This window comes from Salarias fasciatus, chromosome 1 (assembly GCF_902148845.1).
Source record: "Salarias fasciatus chromosome 1, fSalaFa1.1, whole genome shotgun sequence".
Taxonomy (NCBI): domain Eukaryota; kingdom Metazoa; phylum Chordata; class Actinopteri; order Blenniiformes; family Blenniidae; genus Salarias; species Salarias fasciatus.
In genome coordinates, this window is record NC_043745.1 from 37662359 (window position 1) to 37679220 (window position 16862).

A 16862-nucleotide genomic window follows, 5' to 3' on the forward strand; every position below is an offset into this window, starting at 1 on the left:
GCTCATTTGTTGCTGGAGGAGGTCATAGTCAAAGACCTTGAGGTGCAGAGCATTTGACGCAGAGTGAAACTGCTCTTTCAGGTCGTTGAAGCCAGTGCAAGCGGTTTCAACCTCATCCTTTTGAGACTGGAGACTGGATCTCAAGGCCTGAAACTGCTCCTGCATCTCTTTCAACAGCTGATCCTTTTTCTGAAGCTCTAAGCCCATTTGCTGCTGTTTGGTGTCTGAAGCAGCGCCATAACTTTGAAAATAGTTGCAAGCAGCTTTCGCTTCATCCTGGTCAAACCCTGCAATTTGTCTGAAGGTCTTCATATCCTCCTCCATCTCTTTACAGTTTTGCTCCATCTCTTGAAGTTCTTGAAGCTGAGGATCCATTTTGAATTGATTTGCTCACCTGAAATGTCAATACCTTCTCCTTGATTAGTCTGTTGCTAATGGCAGAGCAGAACTCACCGTCGAGCTTATATCTATGCTGGCTTGCTTTCATCTGAGATGAAAGCAGTCAAGCACTCACATGTTCATGTTGCCATGGTAACGGAACTACTGGTTTCCAGAACTGTCATTTGACAGTGACTACATTTACATGCACTCAATATTCAGGTTAAGGTCAATATTCCGGTTTCTGAATCATTTGGAATAACCCGTTTACATGCTTAAACAGACAGAGTTACTCCTGTTTACATGATCAGGGATATCCCCATTCAAACCGCAGAGCACAGACGACGCCATGACTGCATTTGCACTTTATGCCACTAGGTGTGCTGTTTGCATGTTCAACCTTATTTTACACAGACACCACAGAAGAAGAAGGGCGCTGCAGGCTCTCTCTGCATGTTGTTAGAAAAAGAGTAAGCCAGCGAGACTGGTAATATGTTTAATATTGCGATGCACCGTTTTTTTCAGTTAAAGAGAAGAACTGAACGATTGTTTTGGCACATTTTAATTACTTAGTAGCAGCTAAACTGTGTCACAAGTAGTTCCTGGACTCAAATGACCGAGATTCCTTGTGGGTAGAACATGCGCAGAGCAGTATTTCATGTCCGTTTCGACCGGGATATTCCGATGCGCGTTTACATGACCAGAAATTCAGGTTAGAAAAGGAGTAACCCAGGGGTAATATTCAGGTTTTTAAAAACCGGAATATGAGCACATTCAGGTTTTTGCACGTGTTTACATGGCTGTGCGCAACCGGGTTATTGCCAATATTCTGGTTAAGAAAGGGTTATTGCTTGCATGTAAACGCACCCAGTGTCATTTACTCTCACTTTTTTTTGTTTGTTTGTTTATTGTTTTTAATCGAAGTAAACATCTTGCATCAAAGAAGTCTTCACTCAGAACCCTGGCATTTTTCCCCATGTAAATGGATGCGACCCAGCTGAAAAAAAATTGAAAAAAATCATCCCCAAACAGGTCCATTGTGCCTCGCCATACTTTGACGTAGAGATGTCATTAAAATATAAAAATGTTGCCATTTTTGTCCTCTATTCAGATGTGAAAATCTCACTTTAGTATCTTTTACCAAATTTAAACTGTGAGTTTTTAGGTTTGATAAGACTTTCAGCTGCTGGTTTTGGAGTTTATATATACGCTCACAGTTTAAAAAAACAATTCTATTTCACCTCTCGGGTTTCAAAAAATGACTTCAACCATACAAACTGGATGAAACACTGCTAATTCACTGTCACTGCTGCTGACTGCAGTTTGTCTCTATGGCAACATACACCTGCTGACTCTCTGTCATGGCTGATCTCAGCTCAGAGCTCACAGTGAACATGGAGGGGTTATACAAGCACACACACACACAGATTACTCTCTGGCAGGCACAAAGTGAATTTTTCTGTTGAATTTTCTATATCTTTTTTATTTTCTAATTTTTTTAAGCCAGCCCAAAAAGTTACATGACACAAGTACTAAAAATCTGAGTGATTTCTGCTCAATCATTAGCCACAAAACGTGGCGTGAATGGGGCGTCATGGGTTTGGCTCTGAGCCTTTGTGTGATTTCAGCATGGCTTCCCTGTGTGTGTGTGTGTGTGTGTGTGTGTGTGTGTGTGTGTTTCTGTCTGGGTATTGAAGTTTCTTCTCACTGTTCAAAAACACATATTTAAGGATAATTGTGACTCTGAATTGTGAGTTTGTGTGATTGAACAGAGAGAACCTGATAAATGGATGCAAGTAAAGCAGACCTACAAAGCTGTAAATGCACATAACGGCACCATTACGCCACCACGGCAGGGAAGTTGACGTACTAGAATTGAATCCAGGCACATTTGCCGAAAGGCAAGAAAAGGCAATCACGGCTAATAGAATGGTTCCTTAAATTAAATTGTTCCCATATTATTGCAAATGAATCCAATGCTGAAGTAGCTTTTACTGCGGGGCTGCACGATTTGAAGGGAACAGGTGCCTCCGTGCACGAATAGACCTAATCATGCAGTGAAAATCAAATCAGGCAACAGCACATCATTAAAATGCAGAGCAGGCTCTGTACTCTTTGCATAATTAAATATTCAACATATCACCCTTTTCATGTAATATTCTGTTAGTAAATTAGATGTTATTGCAGGTTAAAAGAAAAAAGTTTAGGTCCACAGGTTAAATCTTTCTTTATTGTATAACAATGCTTTTCCAGGGAGAGGCCTTGAGTGTCACGACTCGTGAAACTGAATATATAATAATAATAATAATAATAATGCATTGGTTTTATATAGCACTATATAGTCCTGGCTTCATTTATTAACAGTACAGTCTACAACCGGAAAGGCTGGTTGGAGATCAAGAGGACATTCTAACATTTTTAACACTAATTGATGTACAGTGTGTGCCCCTAACTCAAACCACGGGGGGACTCGAACGACACCAATAACCATTTACTGAATGTTTAAATACTGCTTAAAATGCGAAATGGGGCAATTAAAGTAAACTGTTGCCAAGTAGCATGAATGTGACCAGGCAGCAGCCCCGCCTCTCCTTCTGTAGATATAATAAACATCCATGTTTAACAAAGATGTGACGCTTTGTTGTGGAAAAACTGAAGGTTTTTGTATTCAGTCATACTGTTTCACATTAGAAAACTGTTTAGGTTGCCTTTATTGGTCTTTTATTCAGCACAATCTCGCCTAAGTTCATTCATTTTGACCTAATGTATAGACACACTATTAAAAAGTGCAAAAAAAAAATACGATGCAAGTATTTACACACAAAAAACATACATGTCAAGGCTTTTTTTCTGGAACTATTTACAGGACTATTTATAGAACCAATAACAAACTGATTCATTGTTCTCAATTATATCAACAGTTTGTTGAATGGCACATTACTCATGCCACACCTCAACACAGTTCCTGTCTAACAACACAAACAGGGGCAAATCACAGGCCTGACACTCCCAGGGAGTGTCTCTCCTGCTTTGGTTGGGACACTGTCTGCACATAGGTGTGCTTTTGGTGCCTTTTGGAGAAGGATCTGTGGAAGTGGCAATGGTGACAGGAGCATGGACATTTTCTCTGTTCTTGAGACTGGAGATGCACGCTGTCCCGCGGCATGCTGTCCTCTCCCACAGGATCCTCGAACACCTCCGCTCTTCCCTCTTCTTGTGCAGCAGACAGTTCATCCTCTCCACTGGACTCTTGATCTGATTCAGAACTTTGTTCAGCAACTTCAGCATCTTCCAACTCGTAGAGGAGCTGTAGTGCGCAATTCACATCCACCAAGCTCCTTAGCACTTCAACACAGAACTAAATCCATCAATTGATCAATAAATAATTCTCTCAAACATGCTAAGAGTAATAAATCAATCAAAACTCACTTTGCGTTGAGTTAGGTTTCTCGTCTGTCCTGTGTTGCTGTTTTACTTCTGTTGCCAGTGGTGTGTTCCCTAATATATATTTTTTTTTTTTTTTTTTTTTTGGGGGGGGGGCTTTATTTGAAAGAAGCACATTAACGCTCTGCATGTGTGTTTCTTCTCAGCAGATTCACCACAGAAACACTTGTTAGTATATAGTACATCTCCTTTTTTTTTTCCCCTTTTTTTTCCTTTTTTTTTCCTTTTTTTTTTATATAGTACATCTCCAAAGGCACATTCCAGATCTGAAAACAATGAGGAAAATAATATATTGACAAAATTCAAACGCCTGTAAAAAGCATTGAATCTGCGCTTTCCAAATTTACTGGAACAGCTCGGTCAAGTCTACGTCTTTGCAAACAAATTCTAGTAAAATTACAAATTAAATAGTTATTTTACTAGTTTTAAATGTAATTTCATTTTAAAGTTAACATATATGTGTGTGTGTGTGTGTGTCTGTGTGTACATATATATATATATATATATATATATATATATATATACTATTATTTAGCATGGCTTAAGAATGTTTTAGGGGGCTTCACCCCTCTAAAATAGGCCTAACGATGCCACTGATTTTATTTCACTTTTTTCAGTTTATTTATTTATTTATTTATAGGTCTTTTTGTAAAAGAACAGAGGTTTTTCATAGTTAAAAAGATTTTATGTTATTTTACATTTGACATGTAAAATGTGCGTATTTTTTTTTAATGGCTGTCATGCAGCCAAAATTCATCACAGCATTATGAGCAAACCGTAATTCCAAGGTCCAAGTCCTACTAAATTTTGCGAATGTATGTATGTGATCAGCATCTTTGCATTTTTTTAACTTTCTTGCAAACATTTTCCCCTTCTATTTGCACAAAATATGAATATAATACAGACAAACAGGAAAGAAATAAAGCCAAGAGGCTTGTATGAAATTGTCTTTATCAACAAAGATTATTGTAATGAAAATAAAAATATCAAGAAAAAAAAAAACCCAGCAGAGAACACCAACAAATGAGTCAACAAAAAGTCACCTAAAGATTGAATTCAGGGCATTTCTATTTAAACTGGGAATAAAAACAAAAAATATAGTGTTTATTTTGCATTCTGGTATTCATTATATTCTTTGAACTTTGTAGGTATTCTTGAAGTGTTTGATCCTTCCTGTGTCATTTGTTTATCTTCTTGTTAATGTAAACCACTATTGCCAGGAGGAATCAATAATTGAATTATCCATTTTTCTCCTCTATGGTTGCAGTCACCACACTTTTGGTGAATTGATTTTAAAATCAGATGGACTTCCCAGCTTAGGCCAAATTACAGCCCAGTCCCACTTCGAGTGGGCAGAAATGATAAAATTGAATAATGCCCCCCCCCCCCAAAAAAAAAAAAATAATAATAATAATAATCCAGAGAATAACTATGGTCTCAACATACAGCCAATGTGAATGATTTAGGTTAATCTACTTTACTCTACTATCGCTCTTCCTTCCTCGATCTGCCCTCTGCGCGCTCCCGGTGACGCTCTCCCCCGTTCCGTCGCTGCGCTGCGCGCCCCCGCCTCCAGCTCATTCCGTCCGTCCTCACGTGCTTTCTGTGTATAAAAGGGTTCCAGTCTCCGCTCATCATGTCAGCAGAGTCACCGGACAAGCGACGAAAGATGGAGTCAGCGCTGAGCCAGCTGAAGAAGCACACCGTGGTGGTGGCGGACACCGGGGACTTTAACGGTCAGCGCCGTATTTCTCCCTCTCTTTATCCCGTGCTAATGTTAGCATGCTAACGAAGTGACCAGGAAGGATCCAGTTTAATGTGAATGACCGCGAGGGCTACATCACCTGTTAGCATACATGCTACGTTAGATAGAGACAACCTGTAACGCTTCAGCTGTCAAACTGACCACACTTGGGTTTTTTTGTTAGTTTCAGGTGAAATTAGGGAAGTTGACACCCTGATAATCCCATTAGTAGTTATTAGCGTCTGTAACCTGTTAGCTACGGTGAGCTAACTATGCTAACATTATTGAGGTTTTCCATGTTTCTGTCTTAAATGTAACTTTTCTTGATGTTGGCCTCATAGACCCAACACTAACGTTATTTAAATTCTCATTTGACTCATATAAAACGCATATCGATTATTAGAATATGGAAGATGTCGTGTTTTATCAAAGTTACACCCAATTGTGTGTTCAGCATTAACAGGTGAAGAAATATAAAGTCTTTCTCATTTCCTCTTCCTTCTGTAGCTATCAATCTAAGAGGAAAAAGTCACGGTTTGTCAATGGGCCAGAATGAGGAAGTGCAGTAACGCTTTTCCAGTGTGATGCAAAGCGTGTAGTTCTTCCTGCACAAGCTGCAGACTCAGGATGACATGACAGAACTGGTCCATGGCTCCTGCTGGGAAAGCTTGTGTTGCTGTCGGCAGGATTTCACAGCCTCTCCATGTGCACACATTTTTATTAATACTGTCATTTCTCTTGCTACTTGTTTTACTGTCGTTGCTGGTTCAATAAAGAGGATGTAAATGCTATCAGCAAATGGACAAACTGATTGAGCATGTCTATTTTTTTTAATAGGCACATTGTATCAAGATAAAACTTGTCAGAGACTGTCAAATAATTGCTTTTCAGAGACTATAAATTTGCTGTTGCACTGTTCCAGAAGTTGTTTGACATTATGTATTTCGGAGATTTAGCACACATGTCAAACCTACAGTCGAAGAAAGCATCACAAACTAGAATAGACATCTGTTGTGATTTGATGCCGTGAAGTTTTTTTTCTGATTTGTACACTGACTTTTTCTGAGGTGAAATCGACACATACACGACAATCGGGCTTGAGCGTCGATTGCAGTGAAGTGCAACAGTGAGAACACGGGTGCGGTACACTGAGAAGCTGCAGACACCTGATAAGCAACAGGCTAACCCAAACATACTGAGGAGAATCACTATACAGTAATGACTTCAGATCGCAGTTTTAATAAAAAGAATGTCATGCCCTATAGCAATTCTGAGGAATAAAGGGGGGTTTCTAGTATTTTATAGTTGGATTACATCATTCTAAGTGGTTTGTGTCTGGCCTCTAGGCTTAGATGAGTTTGACCCCTGAACCCTTTTCACAAGTCTGTGCAAGTTAAGTTTCTCAATCAGTGGCTGACTTTGCGTCTCTAACAGCACAACAGATATTTAAGTTGTTGGATTAATATTTTACTCTTTCCGTGTGTCCCTCTGACAGGCAGCCGTATAAAAGGATACAAATATGTAAAGATGTGCAGAATCTGTGACAAACTGCGTCTTGCATTACTTTGTTGACCTCCATGATATTTTTGGTCACCTTGCAGAATAGAAAAGTGTTTGGGGTTTTTTTTATGTCATCGAGTAAACCGCAAAATACTCTTGTTAAAAGAAGTTGGGTTTTGTGAATTAAAATGTTCATTTCCTTTTAATTGATTTCCTTAAACCTTCGTCTCACTTCAAAATTAGAATACAGATAAAATCACTAACTTTTGATATGGAATTATGGAGAACTATCCATATCCAAGCAGTTTTATTGATTTGTAAAAAAAAGTTCACTTTGCAGTGAGAAATCAGCTGCAAAGTACTATCACTGTGACTCCATAAACAAGTTCACATATTTGCATATGAAGTTTCTTTGTTGATCATTTTTGTCATTTGTGTAAAGTAGCAGCAGCAGCAATATAACTAATATTTTCATGTTAACAATGTGCAGCACCTCTTGAGCTCAAGGATATACGCATGAAGTGCATGAAACAGGCAGCCGGCTGATCTTCAGAGAAAACCAATGCAAAGAACATTCATTAAATCTAAATTAGTGTTGTTGACAATAGCAGTTTTATCTTGCAGTAGTACACGGATCACCACTTGAGAATCGGTAGATTAAACATTAATCTACAATATATTTGATTATATAATTTCTTATCAGGCAAATATGAGTAATCTAAAGGAAGCTAGGAAATGTCATGTACTATCACGCATCCTGCGCATGAACGTATCAACACAACGCTGATCTGTTCAGTTTTATCTCATCAGGAGTGAATCCATCCAGCCTCAGTTCAACTAAACAGATTCTTTGTGTTGTTTAATGGCGATCATAAAAGCGGTTAGTCAAGGTTGAATCAGCCGTTGGTTATTTGGAAATACAGGTCCACAACTGGTTTTTGAAATGTCTGTTACATCAGTGGTGTAGGATTTCTTGATTTTTCACTTTTTTTTCCCCCTAGTTTGGGCTTGTTGGTGTCTCTCTCAGCGGTGTGTGTTTCACAGGAGGACCTGATGAAAGAGGTGGTAACGCCACGTTTTTTGCTTCAAATGAGCAAGTGATGAAAGAGCAGTTCTCAGAAATGGTCTGAAAGTAATTGGAGTGGCTGAGTGGGCACTTCTCAAATGTTTCTTCTTGGAAACTAATTAACCTGCAGAGGACAGAACTTTTTTTTTATTATTATTTTTTAGATGTTTAAATGAGGTTTGAATGTGTTGATTTGTCACAGTTATTCCAAATGATTTATGGATGGAACCAGGGGCGTCAAAACATATTTTATTTCAGCGGACTGATAAAATAGCTCCATAATAACCTTTAGATTTAAACTTTCAAGTTTGTTTTTTTTTTCCCCTAGTACATGTGATGAAAATGTCTATTTTCATAAAACCAAATAATTTGTACTGAAAATGACTATCTCAAACAGAACTTCAGTGGTGCAAAATACAATGAAATAGCTGCAAACGTCTCCGATAGCTTCTGCATTATACATGATTTACAAACTCCCCTTGACAGCATGGCTTTCACTCTAATTTGATGGGTAGTTATTGCAGCATCACCAATATGGCAGTTTTTGTGTCAGTTTTGTGTGCACTACTCTTGACAAAATTATCAGTGCAAAAAAAACTCATGTTTAAATTTTTTACCCGTGGTTTTACGTGCTGGATTGGAGCCTGTGTCCCGGTTTGGTCCCCTGGGCCTTGTGTTTGACACCCCTGACCTACATGCTTTTACATATCAGTGAATCAAACAAAGTGTGCAACCATAATCTCATTATCTGTGTTTATTGTAGTAGAGCGGAGAAAGCCTTTAGTGTCGGCATGTTACACAGAATTGCAAAAACACACAAACAACCCACTCACAGTAATTGGGCTACTCCTCCTAGGACAATATTATGTTCGGGCCACCTGGATTTATTGACTTTTATTGCTGTAAGAAGGGCAATAAAATGGATATGAAAGTTATGTTGCAGAAAAAATGCCAGAGCAGATGTTAACACGTTTCTTCCTCTTCTGGTTTATTTAGAAATTACGTAAAAAGCCACAGTTCAAGTCTGCTCAGCTTTGTTCAGGCCCAGGGAACGGCACCACAGCTGAACATTGCTTCAGTTAAGATGAGCTTACTTAACTTTTTTTTGTGTCGTACAGGTGGTTGGTACAAACTTCTGGTCATGTTATCGTGTTCGGCACATTGCGTTTCCTTGATCACGAGTGTTGAGTCCAAACCCGCTGACCCAGAGAGGGATCTGCTTCTGCTCTCTTAGAGAAACGGAGATAGCAAGTTAGAAAACAGAGGGAAGCTTTGTTTCTTTTGCTGCAAAATTGGCAGCAGCACAGTGCTGTCACAATGGAGGGCTGACCCACAAACCTCCACGGCTCCCTGAGACGGCTGTGCTGCTCATGCATATCGAATTAAAGCCACAGCTCTGCCCTGTAACCTGCGGCAAGATGTTTTTCCTACACGAACGGTCGACGCGGCCGGATTGTGCAAACCTTGCGAACTTTTTTTGGAAAAGTTTTGATCTAATTATAAGTCACCTCTTCTTCGGGAGGGAGATTTGCACTTGTTAGTGGGTAATCTGATCGTGTTGTCTTTTCTCATTAAACTTAAAGTTGCTTAAGCTGCGGCTTTAACAGATCAGAATCAGCAGTTTAACAGTTTCCAGAAGCAAAGCCGACCTGCAGTAATGAAGCGCTGCAACAATCATTAATCAGCCACCTCCAATGTTTATCTACCTACAGGCATTGTCCGTGTATCAAAATAGAGGGCGAGTCCTTTCTGGTTCATTCAGCAGCTTTTTTTTTTTTTTTTTTTTTTTTTTTGTGGATTACGCATTGATATGTTTAAACAGTAGATGGCATCGTTTTCTGCCTGACTGATCCTCCATACTCACTTTCAAATCACCTTTTGACTGTTGAATTTCGTTCTGTAAAAATCTGAAGACTGTCTGGCAAGGGGATGTAAGATGCAAGGAAGAATGGATTAAAGTTCTATCAAACCCAAAACAAAAAAAAGTAGTAGAAATAAATTATTCTTTGCTCCTGAGCGTCACAGAGTGGGATTATCAACCTGTGACAAATGTTCCAAATGTTTATTTCAATTCTCTGTGAGAAAAACTTGGTCGGTGGGTCGAGCTTCCAGAAACACTCACTGAGCCCCTGGTATTGCTGTTTGAATTGTTGCCGCCGAATGGGATTGAACTTTTTGTTTTTGTGGAATTCTTTAGGTTAATCTCAATTGTTAAATAAAAAAAAAAATCTGAATTTTGATGAAAAATAATCCCTTCTATATTTGTGTGGAAAGAAACTGTCTGGAGCTAAACTGCTTCCTTTCTTGTCATCCTGCAGCCATCGATGAGTACAAGCCTCAAGATGCGACCACTAACCCGTCCCTCATCCTGGCCGCCGCCAAGATGCCGGCTTACCAGCAGCTGTTGGACCAGGCCATTAAATATGGCATTGCTAAAGGCGGGTAAGAGGCTATGCATAAATGGTGAAATCAGTCTTTAGTTGTCCATCTGGAGGATCACAGCAGAGGACGCACCTGAATATAAATAACAATAAGGGGAAAGTTTGCTCACAGTATGACTGATATTGGGGTTTTTTTCCAGTTTGATCATTCTGAAGTGCTTTAACATTAAACTGCTTTCAGACTAATAAAAGACCAATTTCTTATTTTTTCCTGGTTTTTCTCTTTTTTTTTTTTTTTTTTTTTTTAAGTTGCACATATTGTATGTTGTTCATTAACCCGCTGGTTTCTGCCTCTTCCCTTTTCTTGATTAATTTAAAGTGAACAGTATTTTATGTTTGGGACCATGACCAAAAATCAACCATTCATTCATCATAATATGAATTTTTTCAAATATACTTAGTGACTGAACTGCAATGATTTATCTTCTCCTGCTCTGCATATCAACATATTTGGCCTGTTAGATCGAGGGCTGTTATTGAAGGAACTGTTGACGTATTTAACTGAATTGCTTCATAGTTACGCAACGATATATGGTGTCAACACAAAGCACAAAAAAAAGACTAGAAATTAGTCGGCTGGTCCGCTGCATCTGAACTCCTACTGGTGGAAACAGTAGACATGCATGTGATGAACATGAGTTACATCTAGTCAAAACTAGATCAAAAAAGAGAATTCTGTTTTTTTGCCCCCCCCCCTTTTTGTTTTTTTAACCTCCAATAGGGGGGCATGTGATATTAAGGCTATTGTTTTTTTAGCAAGCTGCAGGGCCACAACTACCAAATGGGTGGAGGCGCCATACTGAACCAGTCCACTTGGGGGCGCAATACTTCAGTAGAGTGAAAGTCTTAACTGCAGTAGAACTCTAACTGGAAAAACTGTCAGCAACATTACTGCTAGTGAAGAGATGCAGCTTTGGAAAATACCTTTCTATTATTTTTTTCTTTAACTAGCAGAAATGCTATTAGCATCAAATTGTTTATGAAGTCATGTCTGCAGAAATCCTGTCTTCTGTGAAGTGACAGGCCTTTGTCACTAACAAGAACATCTGTGAACTGAAGTGTCTGCCCTGTGTGTTTCTGTCCAGAACTGAAGAGGAGCAGGTGGCCAACACCATGGACAAGCTGTTTGTGAGCTTCGGGCTGGAGATCCTGAAGAAGGTACCTGGCAGAGTCTCCACTGAGGTGGACGCCAGGTAAAGTCCAAGTGGATGGATGATCGTGCTCACAGTCGTCACATGTTTAAACCGACAGAGCGACGCGCCGGCTGGCCCGCCAATGCGGGGCGTCTCTGAACTGTTGCTCTTCTTGTCTCTCCAGGCTGTCTTTTCATAAAGATGAGATGGTTGCTAAAGCCCTGAAGCTCATTGCTCTGTACGAGGAAGCTGGCATCAGCAAGGAGCGCGTTCTCATCAAGCTGTCGTCAACCTGGGAAGGAATCCAGGCCGGCAAGTGAGTCGTCTAACCTTCAGTCAGCATGTCTGCGTTTTCAGGCTGCTATCGAACAAACTGTACTGTACTGCAGTCCTACTGACTGTTTTCTACCATTACTTACAATCTAAGATGTAAATAGTCACTTTGATGTGACTTTAATATACACAATGGTATTTGAGCAGTTAAACTATCTTGATTTGATGAGTGAATTGCCTTGGGTGATAAATACGTGGCTGTACTTTTGGTCTTCGATGAATGAGCGTGTCCCTCTCCATCGCCTCCTCCTCAGCAGCAGTATGAATTTTTTTTTTCCCTCCTGCAGGGAGCTGGAGGAGAAGCACGGCGTCCACTGCAACATGACGCTGCTCTTCTCCTTCGCCCAGGCCGTGGCCTGCGCCGAAGCCAAAGTCACGCTCATCTCGCCCTTCGTGGGCCGCATCCTCGACTGGTACAAGGAGAATACGGACCGCAAAAGCTACGAGCCCCATGAAGACCCAGGTAACCAAGCAAGACTGGAAAAAAACACAACGGCAATGAATTTTCATCTTTCGCTTTTTACTAACTGTCCAACAAACTGTACACGTTTGTCGTGAGCGTGCATTTGTGGCATGAGCAGTCTAAATCTTTCTTTCACCCGTCCTCCTGCAGGCGTTATCAGCGTGACCAAGATTTACAACTACTACAAGAAGTTCGGCTACGGCACGGTGGTGATGGGCGCCTCCTTCAGGAACACGGGGGAAGTGAAGGCGCTGGCCGGCTGCGACCTGCTCACCATCTCCCCCGGTCTGCTGGCGGAGCTCAGCAGCGACCACAGCAACGTCCCCCAGATGCTCAGCGCAGAGAAAGGTAGGACGGCATGGCGCGAAGGCATCGCTGGTTCAGGTACAGTGAGAGAGAAGCTTTAAAACTCTACCGCCGTTGGACATTCTTGTTTTTGACGAGCTGTCAGGAACCTGAATGAGTTTATCTGCTGAGCCGCTGGCTCCGAAACGATGACGCACAACAAGGAGATGGAGTTGTAGTTTTTAAAATATGACTCTGATTTAATCTGTCTGCTTCTATACAAGGTCACAGGTCAGTTCAGTAACTCGTAAAGACCAGATCAGCCTTCTGCTGGAGATTTCTTTACATTGTTTTTCTTGTTTTCAATGTAAAGTCATCAGTTGAGTCAACAAGCTGAAAATTGGAAGTGTTTCTGCTGAAGGAAAGAAGCCGATATGAGAAACACTCCATGCAGAGGCCAAGCCAATGCTTGAAGCCCCGAGATGCTCCACCAGGACCCTAATCGACGTGCCGGCTGCCGCTGTGTCGGATGAATTAAAGTCCGATTTTCCAATTAAACACCTTTTTTCTTCGTTTTACATTCACATATCAGTGTCTGGTGCTCATTTTTCCAATTCATCCAACATGAACCTGCTACAGAGGCCAAACACTGTTCTCTCCTTCCGGGTGGAATTCCTGAGCCAAACAAAGTTTCCTGTATATAGTCTATCAGGCAATCACCTCGTGATCCTCAACACGTCCACCAGAAATGAAGAAATGTACTTTCTGCTCCTACACGACAAGAAAAACACTCATGTCGAGGTTGAAAAGGCTCCGGGAAATATTTGGACTCCCTTACTACTGTATTCAGTTTGGAAACCTGAAGTATTTCCATTAAGATTTCACTTGATCTGGCGTCGTCTGACTTTACCTTCTGCTTTCTGTCTCCCTGAAGCTTTAATTTGAAGTTCAGAATGTTTTCTTAACTAGAATTATTCCGTCAGTCTTCACTCACGGCAGCTTTCAGACCTCGAGTGCAGCTCGGAGAGCGTCTCAGGTGACTGACGACAACCCTGAAAGGAACGTATTTGCACTTTGCTCATGTATGAGTGCACGTCAATATCCCAGTGAATTAACATTATAAAAAAACGAGAAAAGGGTTGAAAGGCTCCCCTTTGGCCCAAGTTTGGAGTTAATCTCTTGAATCTCACTCCCAATGTGAGCGAGGCAGCAGCTCCTGATCTGAAAACGTTCGTCGTGTTCAGTTTTGATCCCCATGGAGACAGAAATAACTCGACCAGCGTAGACTTTACAACTTTGACACGTGATCGGCCTCTTCTGCGTTAGCTTTTAATCAGACGCTGGTGAGTAGCTGAAGCCTCATTTCATTATTTTAAAGCTTCCCCAGTTTATGTTAAGGCTGCATTACTATTGCAACAGCACATCATCAGTAGGGTAAAACTAACCTGTCTTAAGATGATCTAATCCCAGCTTGGAAATAAAAGCTGATTGGTTTGAGGGGAAACATGGGGATGATTGTTTTTCTGTCATCATGACGTCTCTCTCTGCTTCTTCTCGGGCCTCCGCCATCTGCTCTCACAGCCAAGTCCTGTAAGCTGGAGAAGGTCCACCTGGACGAGAAGTCTTTCCGCTGGGAGCACAACGAGGACCGCATGGCCGTGGAGAAGCTGTCGGACGGCATCCGCAAGTTCGCCGCCGACGCCATCAAGCTGGAGACCATGATCAAAGTAAAATAACGCTCTGCTATTCAAGTTCTGCACGAGGGAATTGAACCTGCACAAACTGGGCAAGAGGCTCCGCTCGCAGGGACTCGTTTCCCTGTCGACTAGTTTTCAAAAACGGTCCCAGAAGGAGCGAGAAGTTTGCACCGTCACATTTAACTTGGATACTTTCAGGCTCTGTTCACACATTTTTAAATAAAAACATGAGTTTTGTGCTTTCACTTCAGAAAAATTTGGCTTACAGACGATATTTGCAACGATGTTTGTTTACGTAGAAACAGAGATGCTGTACTTCTATAAAACACTGACGTTTCATTAAACGTATTGCAGCCATCATGGAAATAAACCCCAAAATCCTCTGTTCATTCACATTTTCCTTTTTATCAAGGTAGTTTACCCATGTGAGAAGCCCTGTTCTTTTCTCTAGGAGCCTAGAAATTGAGCCTTGAACAGATGATGATACATCTTCAGATGAAATTTCTGATGTAGAACTACGTTTATGAATTAAAGCTTAAACAGTGAGTGAATCTGCCTGAGAAACATGAAACCTGGTCCAACGTGAAGGCAGCAAAAGCAACACAAACTTTCTTTATGCAAACAATGGGCCATTTTCACAGCTCCACCACTTCCTGAAAATAGCTGTGCACATTCATTTCCTGTCTTGCATTATTGGCCAAAATGATTAATCCAGGTGTGTCTTGTTGCAGCAGTCTAAACCAGACACACCTGGATTAATCAGTTTGGCCAATAATGCAAGACAGGAAATGAATGTGCACAGCTATTTTCAGGAAGTGGTGAAGCTGTGAAAATACCCCATTATAACTAAACGTACATGACATTATGTGATTGAATAGATTTATTCCTTCACAGCTTCACTGAAAAAGATGTTCCTCACTGAAATATTACTCTGAAGCTGGTTTACTTTAATAATCTAAAATGTGTGAAATGTCTCAGTAGATCATTTACAGAAATGATTTGAGATGCTAATTTAGTAAATTGGTCTCAGTCTTAAAGGGAATTTTGTTTCCTGTTCAGATATTTTTCTTGGTGACCATGAGTAACCAATCAAACGTGTTGCTGCTGTTTTTCTTTGTAACAGGAGAAAATGCTCAGTGTGAAAAACGGACAGTAGTGGGGAAAGTGTGGCGTCTCCGGCCGTCTGACAGAGGAGCGTTCAGGAGCTGCACTGGATTTCTACGTACCCCCACCAAGGAGAGAAGCTCCCCTGAAAACACCTCGAGGCCTTTTCCTCCTCCTCCTCTGACCAAACGGGGAGCTCCTTCCTCTCAGGACCGATGGTTCATCTGACCAAACTCATGATTTGTGCTTCAGCTGGTGTGGGTTGTTCATGAAATATTTAAATTTGGGCTGGGGGAGAAAACTGCAAAGTATTGAAGAGAATAGTTTGATACTGTAAAGGACCAAGGACACGACCACAGATTTATTTTTGTTTTGCCCTCAAAATCTTGCTCTTTCAATAAATAAACTCATCAGTCTTAACACTTGTATTGGTTTGGTTTTTTTTAACTGCAACATAAAATTGATGTAAACCCACAAATACAAAATATTGAAATTATTGCTATATCCATGATCTCAGCCTGAAAATATGAAAGCTCTGCAGACACAAGACCCTTCTCATATTAAAAAGACCATTTGTTTGCATGTGTTGTCTTGTTTTAGTCATTTGTCCTTGTGTGGCTTAGTCGGTCCCTGTGGAGTTTATTGAATAAAAATCATAGGGTCTGGGACGCAAAACAGCCTGCAAGTCTATACTGAGGGCCTTGAAAGCCCTCGTTAAAGTTCTGTCTGCAGAAGAGCAAGAGGTGGTGAAAACGGACATTCATCAGAGGTGTCAGTTGTCAGGCAGGTACAGGTGTTCAAAACAGTTGCCCCTCATGGAGCCCTTGCTGTGGGGCTACGGGAGCCCAGGTGGCTCAAACTGAGATCACCGGGTTAGCGAGGTGGCAGGCATTGTTAAAAAGTAGTGGATCCTTTCCGTGACCACACCTGAAGAAATGAGATGTTCATGTTTCAATGCTCTGACATCCAGTCCTACCTGCAGTACTGAAGTATTTGCCAAACTCTGGGTGTTAATGTGACGTTCTGTCTTGTGCAACAGCTGCATTGGTAATGAAACGCATAAACTGTGTTCGACCTCAGGTGTACCACACTATCGTGATTCATTCATTCACAGTATCGTGATCTCCCTGGAAAATTCATTTCAGCCATTGTACTGTACATTAATGCATTTTTTTCTATATTTTTTTCATTACGATCCCACTTAAAAATCTGTCTCTGTTAGTCTAAACATGAGGGAGTTTAAATATTTGATGCAGTGCAGCTCCTGTTTTTCA

At 40.8% G+C, this 16862-nt stretch overlaps 1 protein-coding gene across 1 annotated transcript; it reads left to right on the plus strand.

Moving 5' to 3' along the window:
* The first annotated feature begins 5361 nt into the window (after window positions 1–5361).
* On the plus strand, window positions 5362–16014 carry taldo1 (transaldolase 1). The gene is made up of 8 exons (XM_030111874.1): window positions 5362–5558; window positions 10451–10574; window positions 11659–11766; window positions 11891–12022; window positions 12327–12502; window positions 12653–12850; window positions 14369–14514; window positions 15608–16014. Exons 1-8 carry the CDS (start codon window positions 5459–5461, stop codon window positions 15638–15640), a joined length of 1017 nt encoding a protein of 338 aa, XP_029967734.1. The 5' UTR covers window positions 5362–5458; the 3' UTR covers window positions 15641–16014.
* Window positions 16015–16862: the final 848 nt, after the last annotated feature.